Source organism: Thamnophis elegans, chromosome 7 (assembly GCF_009769535.1).
Source record: "Thamnophis elegans isolate rThaEle1 chromosome 7, rThaEle1.pri, whole genome shotgun sequence".
Lineage (NCBI taxonomy): Eukaryota > Metazoa > Chordata > Lepidosauria > Squamata > Colubridae > Thamnophis > Thamnophis elegans.
In genome coordinates, this window is record NC_045547.1 from 8,397,031 (window position 1) to 8,406,593 (window position 9,563).

At 43.8% G+C, this 9,563-nt stretch overlaps 1 protein-coding gene across 1 annotated transcript in view; it reads right to left on the reverse strand.

Moving 5' to 3' along the window:
• ABCC9 (ATP binding cassette subfamily C member 9) overlaps window positions 1-9,286 on the reverse strand; it is a 103,257-nt gene extending 93,971 nt beyond the window's left edge. Inside the window, 4 exon segments of the mRNA XM_032221116.1 lie at window positions 2,989-3,110; window positions 3,968-4,109; window positions 4,753-4,922; window positions 9,186-9,286. Of these exon segments, the coding sequence (XP_032077007.1) occupies window positions 2,989-3,110; window positions 3,968-4,109; window positions 4,753-4,897 (409 nt within the window). The 5' untranslated portion in view covers window positions 4,898-4,922; window positions 9,186-9,286.
• Between the last annotated feature and the right edge of the window lie 277 nt (window positions 9,287-9,563).

A 9,563-nucleotide genomic window follows, 5' to 3' on the forward strand; every position in this document is an offset into this window, starting at 1 on the left:
CATTTCCAGCCATCGCAAAATGTTGCAACTCTGGCCCTGAAATCACATGATTGTGATCTGGGTTCTAGGCAAGCTGTTTGCACTTAGGGCCAGTTGCCAAAAGACCCGTGATCATGTGACCAGTTCTCTGCTGGCTTCCCCAGAGAGTCATTGGGGAAGCCAGCAGGGAAGGTTGAAAGATGCAACCGTCTGCTAAGGTTCCACCACAAAACCGCGTTCGACTAAAGAGCACTCGACGAAACCACGTAGCTGACGTCATCACAGCGCGACAACAGCGCGGAGAAAAAAGCACGCTGTAAACGCTAAACCTAAAATTAACCCCTAAACCTAAACCTAACCCCCCTAAACCTAACCCCCCTAAACCTAAACCTAACCCCCCTAAACCTAACCCCCCTAAACCTAATCCTAAACCTAACCCTAAACCTAACCCTTAACCTAACCCTAAACCTAACCCTAAACCTAACCCTTAACCTAACCCTTAACCTAACCCTAAACCTAACCCTAACCCTTAACTTAACCCTAGCCCTAACCCTTAACCTAACCCTAAACCTAACCCTAAACCTAACCCTTACCTTAACTTGAATCGGCTTGCTTTCAAAGCGCTATTTAAAGCGCCCTTCTTTCTCCGCGCTCGCTGTTGTCGCCCTGTTGATGACGTCAGTGACGCGGTTTAATCAGGCGCGCTTTAGTCGAGCGCGGTTTTGTCGTGCCACGGTCTGCTAAGAGGGCACACTTTCATCTCTAAGGGTTGGCTGAAAGGCTGCCTCTCAAAGGGAGGTGAACTCCTTTGGTGGGTGGGGTGCGATTCCCAGAAGGTGTCAAAATTCAAGCAAAAAAACATGGTAAGATGGGCAGGGTGCCTTGGGAAGAGTTGGAGGTAAAGGGGGCAATTGGAAGCTTGGTACAAGGGTCATGGAAGTGGATCTCTGCTCAGGGGCTGAAAATCCAGCTTGGATTTCAGCAGGAAGGATTTTCATCTCCTAGAGCCATGATGGCAAACCTGTGGCACACGGAGTCCTCTCTGCGGGCACACAAGCCATCGCCCCATCTCAACTCCACCATGCGTGTGTGCATGTGCCACCCGCCGGCCAGCTGATTTTTGGGTCTCTGCTGCGCATGAGTAGGGGACAAGGCATATGCGGGAGACGTGCATGCATGCATGGTGGGGCGGGTATGTTGCGTGCGCATGCGTGGGGGTCAGGGAGTGCAGGGGGTGTGGCGTGCCCCCACTGTGCCCCATTCTTGGCGTGACCCGTCAAAAGCGCGTTCCACAAAAGCGCGGTCGACGAAATCGCGTATGTGACGTCATCACAACGCGACGAAAAAGATCGAAAAATTGAAATAAAAATTAAATTACAGCAAGCCGATTCACATAAAGGTAAGGGTTAGGTTAAGGGTTAGGGTTAGGGTTAGGTTAAGGGTTAGGGTTAGGGTTAGACCGTTAGCGTTACATTTAGCGTTAGGTTAAGGGTTAGCGTTAGGTTTTTCGTTACGTTAAGGGTTAGGTTTAGGGTTAAGTTTAGGGTTAGGTTAAGGGTTAGGTTTAGGGTTAGGTTTAGGGTTAGGTTTGGGGGGGTTAGGGGAAGGTTTTAGCTTTATTTTTACATTTTTCGATCTTTTTCGATCTTTTTCGTCGCGCTGTGATGACGTCACATATGCGCTTTCGTCGACCGCGATTTTGTCGTCCGCGGTTTTGTGGTAGAACCATTCTTGGTCCCAGGAGGCTTCAGGGAGGCCTGCTAGGCCCAAAACGGGGCGTGGGGGCAGGTTGTGCATGCATGCACTGGGGGACGGGGGGGGCACACGATAACAAAAAGGTTAGCCATCACTGTCCTAGAGTCCCCCCCCCACCTACGGAAGCACCCCACACTCCTTATCTAGGATTCCACTTGCTTAACAAACCATATGATTGCTTAACAAACACAATGGGGAATGCTGGGATTGTGGTTGTTGAGCAAAGCATTCATATGTGGCAGTAGTGAAATCTAATTTCTCCCCTCCCCAGTTCTGTGGCTGTGGCTTGGGAAGGAGGGGGTCAAGTGACTGGGTGGGCATGGCCAACTTTTTTTTCCACTTTCAGCTTTTATTAAAAGCTTTTTAAAGCATTCCCCCCGCCCCCGGTCCACAGCTGAGCTGTGCGATTCTCGGAAGCTTTTTATTAATTTTTTTACTACTGGTTCACAGAATCAAGGAAAATAATCCCTACAGGTTCGGCCGAACCGGGAGGATTTCACCTCTGATATGTGGGCAACCCCATGGCATCGGTCAAGGACTGAGATTCTTATCCCAATTGTCATAAGTTGAGGACCATCTGCATACTAACTGCTACATTGATCCAGTTAAGCATGAAAAAGGGCCAATAATCCTTTTCAATCACTCACTTAAATATGTCGAGGAAGCAAATGTTTAACATAATAACAGAATTGGAAGGGACCTTGGAGGTCTTCTAGTCCAACCCCCTGCTTAGGCCTATACAATGTCAGACAAATGGTTATCCAATCTCTTCTTAAAAGCTTCCAGTGTTGGAGTATCCACAACTTTTGGAGGCAAGTTGTTCCACTGGTTAATTGTTCTAACTGTCAGGAAATTTCTCCTTAGTTCTAAGTTGCTTTTCTCCTTGATTAGTTTCCACCCATTGCTTCTTGTCCTGGTGCTTTGGAGAATAGCTTCGCTCCCTCTTCTTTGTGGCATCGCCTGAGATATTGGAACACTGCTATCATATCTCCCCTAGTCCTTCTTTTCATTAAACTAGACATACCCAGTTCCTGCAACCGTTCTTCATATGTTTTAGTCTCCAGTCCTCTAATCACCTTTGTTGCTCTTCTCTGCACTCTTTCTAGAGTCTCCACATCTTTTTTCTACATTGTGGCAACCAAAACTGGATGCAGTATTCCAAGGGTGGCCTCACCAAGGCATTATAAATTAAGGTATTACCACTTCAGGATTCACCTATTTCGAATGTAGACATTTTAAAAAGAAAGAACTTACCCAGAAGTAATTTTGGGAAATTTGATGTCTCAATATTGTGGTAATATACTATGGAAGTTGTAGCTGCTACAAAACCCATTATAGCTGGCAGGAAGAGGTGCAGATGGCAGGTCGGCAATTTTCTGTAAAGGAACCAAGGTTGATGTCAGAATTTGGGCTGTATTTCAATGAAGAAATGCTCAAGACATAGCAATAGCACTTAGACTTATATACCACTTCACAGTGCTTTACATCCCTTTCTAAGAGGATACAGAGTCAGCCCCCAACAATTTGGATCCTCATTTTGCCCACCTCGGAAGGATGGAAGGATGAGTCAACCTTAAGCCTGGGTGGGATTTGAACTGCCAAATAGCAGGCAGCTGGCAGTCAGCAGAAGTAGCCTGCAGTACTGCACTCTAACCACTGCGCCACCAAGGCTCAATGGACTATAAACAGCAGCATTTCATTCAAGACTAACCTCTATACAACTTATTCCAAAGGTTAGTGACTATTCAAAGTTATAATGCCACTGGAAAAAGTGACGTATGACCATTTTTCACACTTATGACCATCGTAGCATCCCCGTGGTCACGTGATCCAAATTCACACGCTTGGCAATTGACTCATATTTATGATGGTTGCAAAGATTGAAGTCCAGCCCACCTTGAATTCCATTGACTTTTATCTACCACCAATTTGCTTCGACCGTTAGTAGATCAGATTCTTATAGAGAACTTGAGCTTGCAACAAACCCTCAGATTCATTTGAATACCCGCGATTTCCGCTACCGGTTCCGCCGAACCGCTCCAAACCGGCTGAATACCACCTCTGGTATGAAGCCTTTTTGCCTTTGAATTTAAAATCCATTAAATGTGAGACCAAGTATTTTTGGAAAGTGCTTTTGAATGGATAAAGTAGCCCCATGGGAAAGGTTTGCGGCTCATGGTTAATGTGAGCCCCACCATTAGCCAGGTTTTGGGTCTCCTTCCGCCACACTTACGAATCTGAAACAATGCCCTCGCCGATTTCACACACATGGACAAAAAGGAGAGTGAACGTCAGAATCCATCGCAGGTTGTGCCCAGGGAAGTGTAGCCATGTGTTGTGATGGATCTGGACTTTGGAGCTTTGGCTTCCCCATCCTAAAATAAAGACACCAGTTAGAGAGTCGTAGAAAGTCGGGGCACAAAGCAGAAGAGCGAAATAAGAGATGCGTATCTCAGTTGTAGGTTGGCAAAAGAGCCAGTTAGGTCTAGTGGTTAAGGCAGCAGGCTAGAAACCAGGAGGCCGTGAGTTCTAGTCCTGCCTTAGCCATGAAAGCTGGCTGGCTGACTTTGGCCCAATCACCAGGTGTTCTGTCTGGAAGGAGGGAGGAGGGAGGAAGGGAAGGAGGGGAAGGAAGGATAAAAACCAGAGAGAGATAGGTAGAGGGAAGGAAGGAAGGAAGGAAAGAAGGAAAGAAAAGGAGGAAAGGAGGAAGGATAAAAAGCAGAGAGGGAGAGGGAAGGAAGGAAAGAAAAGAAACGAGGAGGAAGGGAAGGAAGGAAGGATAAAAAGCAGAGAGGGAGAGGGAAGGAAGGAAGGAAAGAAAAGGGGATGGAAGGTGGGAGGGAGGGAGGAAGAAAGGAAGGAAGAAGGGAGGGAGGGAGGGAAGGAAGGATGGAAAAGAAAAGTAGGGAGGGAGGGAGGAAGAAAGGAACGTTCATTGGTTTATTTATTTTTTATAAGGCCTAAAATATGCAAACTGAAAAACAACTGGAAAAAGCCGATTGTGGCATTCCTTACCAATAAACAAGATAGGAAAAGTGATGAACAAGAGGAACACATGAGGCACCAAATTGAGGGCATCCAGGAAACAGACATTTCTGATGAATCCCTCACTCATGTTATAAGCAGAAATGTTGTCATTGCCACAAAATGAAATATTCATGGCTGCCTCTGGAACAAGGGCACAGCTGCAGAGCAAAACAGAGCAAAACTTCACAAATGCAATCAGAGAAAGATTCACAGTGAAATCACTCCCGGGCGCAATGTTGTATTTTACTTTGTATCTGGTGCCTAGACACCCCCTATTTCCTTCCAGGTACTCAAGAGAGCGTTCTGAGTACAGGTAGGGCCCTGACTAATGACGCCAACGAAGTCCAAAATTTCTGTTGCTGAGCGAGACAATTATTAAGCAAGCTTTGCCCCATTCCACGACCTTTCTTGCCAGAGTTGTTGAGCGAATCACTGCACTGGTTCATTTAGCAACACGGTTGTTAAGTGAATCTGGCTTTGCTTGTCAGTAAGTCGCAAAAGGGGATCATATGATCCCGGGACACTGCAATTGTCATAAATACGAGCCAGTTCTCAAGAGTCTGGATTTTGATCACCTGATGCTGCAGCGCAGTGGTGATAAGCGTGAAGAACGGCCCCGAGCCACAATTTTCAGTGCCGTTGTAACTTCAAACGGTCACTAACTGAATGGATGTAAGACTATCTGTACTCGTCTTCCTGTTCTGTAAGGTAGAAGAGGCCGAGTGACACCGGTAATCCTCAATTTACGAATGGTCATTTAGCAACTGTTCAACATTGCAATTAAATCCCCCGAAAAGCACTTACCACCCAATTCCAAAGTTCCAAAAGCTGAGCTTCAGCCCTCCCCTCTCCGTCCAAGTGACCACATTTCGGGTAACTGGACTGGATCGCTGACCCCTATTTATGGTTATTTGCAGTCATCCATGGTCAAACGTCCACAATTTATAATGTTTTTGATGGAAACCATTTGTCAGGCCTGCAGCCATATTTTCTCGTGGATCTCATGCCTGCCACACTTTCTATTATTCGACTATGCCTTTTCAGTTGTGGGAAAATGGGAGCAGGGGGGATTATATGGAGTTAGATGATATGTAGCCATAACAACATTCTTTCTGGAAAGGCAAGGTCATCCTTCGTCTCTGCATCTCGACACCTGAACGGAACTGGATGGGTGGAACTGCCAGCATGGCAGTGGAAGATTGGCCCATGCGATGAGCTTGTGGGTGTGGGGGCAAGATCTTGAACTTTCAACTGGGTGGGGAAACCGGGAAGCCTTCAGATTCGGGTTTTCCCAGAGGTGCCAACATGGCTCTCTTAATAAATTGGAACTTGGAGCAATACTTTGCCTGGGATTCTGATTTACTTTTGGATGCTATTTGGAACCCTGACATTAACCCGAATCTGAAGGCTTCCTGCTTTTCCCACCAAAGCGTAGGATGTCTGCTGACGAAACTGGTAAAGCTTGGACCACAGTTTGGATGGCCAACTCCATGTGTACCATATGTGCTATGGATTCTCTACAAAAAGGGGGTGACACCAGTGTTTCCAGAAAAAATGCCCCATAGCGAACAAGGGCTTCGTTCAATAAACTTAAAGGTAAAGGTAAAGGTTTCCCTCGCACATATTTGCTACTTGTTCCTGACTCTAAGGGATGGCGTTCATCTCCGTTTCAAAGCCGAAGAACCGGCGCTGTCCGAAGACGTCTCTATGGTCATGTGGCCGGCGTGACTAACTGCCGAAGGCGCACGGAACGCTGTTTACCTTCCCACCAAAGGTGGTTCCTATTTTTTCTACTTGCATTTTTACGTGCCTTCGAACTGCTAGGTTGGCAGAAGCTGGGACAAGTCACGGGAGCTCACTCCATTATGCAATGCTAAGGATTCGAACTGCCGAACTGCGGGACCTTTCTGATCGACAAGCTCAGCATCTTAGCCCCTGAGCCACCGCGTCCCACTCAATGAATTTACAGTTCTACAAAACCATTGTAATCTCAACATGAGGCCAAATATTGTCAATTACCGTGCAATGCACAAAAGATTTCCTTGAGAGTAGACTTACGCACACCAAGGAGAAGATTCAAAACTATGCACTTTATCTAAGGGGCCCTCAAACAGGGTGGGAACAAGACCCCAGAAATGTGTTTGTGAAAGCCCAATGGGAAAAACTAATACTTCTATTGAGGTTAGAGTTGAGCAAAATAAGGAGGGAGGAAGAGATTCTTTTTTCCAATAATTAAATCTGAAAGAGGTCATGACTAAGCTTGGCACGCTTACAATAACCATCCACTGTCCTTTGAAGTAAAGAGCAAAACCTGGATCAAAAATTGACAGTTTCCAATCCGTTGGGTGAAATTGTTTCGAGCATTTTCTTTTTTAAAATTGTTACTCTCCTCTAGGTTGCTCGCAATCCTCTGGGATAGCTCGACCCACAATTTGAGAATTCTGCCTTAATATACCATGGAAGCCCAGCCCATTGTGGCTCATCCAATAAGCCATGGTTAAGAGAAGCGTGGCTTAACCCATTGTAGTAAATGAAATGTGTGCCATGTTAAAACTTTGTAAACCATCTACTTTAACCGCATGGGTTTTGCTCGATAAAAGCTCTAAACTCTTTTGCAACCACCCCATAATTATCAAATAAAAACAAGAGAGTTAAATTCATATTTCTGAATAACCTAGTGACATGTTAAAGACTGTATTCTCATACACACTTAAGGAAGGAAATATAACGTAGCATAATAGAAATTATTTTTATGGAAAGATCCCTGCACAGTTAAAATTTTATAACAGATACATATCTTGATTTTGATATATCAGCACTTCCTTATTTAATTTCCTGATGTCAATCGTTTCTTTTGTCTTCCATACTTTCTTGGGACCACCTTTCCAAAACCCTCCTTATCTGTGGCAGCTTAAATAATATTTCACAGCTTAATGAGGACCCAGATTGTTGGGGGCAATATGCTGACTCTCTGTAAACCGCTTAGAGAGGCCTGAAAGGCCTATGAAGCGGTATATAAGTCTACTGCTATTGCTGCTATTGCTATTTCCTAGATAAAACAATTCCATATATTTGTCGTTGTGAGCCATTCAGAGTGGTTTATATCGGGTGGCCCTATCAATCTTTTAAACAAATCAAATCAATAAAGGTTACATTCCACTTGCTCTTTTTATTGTTTCTTTTTAAATTAAAAAAAACTATGTGGATTGTTTATATTTGAAAGTTCTCCACAATGTTCCAAGCGTAAGTATGATAAACTATTTTTATCTGTTCCACCATAAAAAGTATTTAGAATTTACTTGCAATGGATTGGAAAGCTGAGCTGAATATTTGTTTGTTTGTTTGTTTATTAAATTTATTTGCCATCTATCTAGCCCAGGCGGCTTACAGCAATAAAAAGGAAGGAATGAAAAGTGTGTAAATGGAACAGAAGATAATAGAAGGAAAAAAAACAAACACAGAAAAAGAACATAGTGAAAATACACCAATATGATATACACTAATTATACCGGTAATCAAGTGGACAATTTATTCTTTTCTCACACATTTTTCTGCTGCTCGGATCATGTTCCTCAGGCATAAATGACAGAGATCATGATCCTGACCCAAAATAAGGTTTTTCCCCCCTTATTCTGCCATGATAGAGAGAGGTTAAATACGTATCAAAGACATTTCATGGCATTACAATCCTATCAGTAAATATTGAGGAGTATCTCAATGAGCTATTACTTTGACGTAAACATATTTAAGATTCGCTGTAGTTTCTCTGACAGGTCTGTGCTGCATGCATGTACGCTGAAGCACCCAAATACACACATAAACACAGACAGAAACAACGTACACATTAGTAAAGGAATTGCTCCGAAAAATAATAATAATACACTCATATTAATATCTTGCTTAGGGGTACAGTAGCTTTAATCTGAAAAGAAACTCTTTCTTAGTCCATTTCTACTTTTCCAAAGTTACTTGCACAGTCCTTCATGCTTTGATAATATACCGTCTTCTGATTTTACAGTATATCAGAGCTTGACATGCCAAGAGAGATAATTTAGGATGGTTACTTGGTAGATCAAGGGGAAGAAGAAGAAGGAGAAGGAGAAGGAGAAGGAGAAGGAGGAGAAGGAGAAGGAGAAGGAGAAGGAGAAGGAGAAGAAGAAGAAGAAGAAGAAGAAGAAGAAGAAGAAGAAGAAGAAGAAGAAGAAGAAGAAGAAGAAGAAACAGTTTGTTCCCAACCAGCAAAGAAGGATGGCATGGTCCTTCTTAAGAACTGGCAAAGGCATTTTTTAAGCATTTTCTCTGAAGAAACAGAAAGTGGGATGCAGAGAAAACTTTGCTCCCGAAGAGCCGAGGGAAAGGAGAGAAAGATTGAAGAAGGATGAACTTTCGAAGCTCAGAGAAGAACGCAAAGAGTTCCTTACCTTCACAAACACACAAACACACTCTGGCACCAAATGCCAAACGTGTTTCTCCCGGCGTGGCCAATATCATTCAGACGGCAGAGGCTGCTGTGCCAGAAGAAGGGGAGTCAGATTATTTTTAGACAGGTGATGAGAGGCTCAGCTGCTGCCTCCTATCGGGTTTCTGGAGCATACAGATTCCTCTTCTTAATTTAATTTTTTTTTTTTCACCCAGGAAAATCCAGAGAACAGGAAACTGGGAAGAAGTTTCTCTGAACAATGATATATTTAAATGATTATTTTGTTTACTAGATAGATGATAGATAGATAGATAGATAGATAGATAGATAGATAGATAGATAGATGATAGATAGATAGATAGATAGATAGATAGATAGG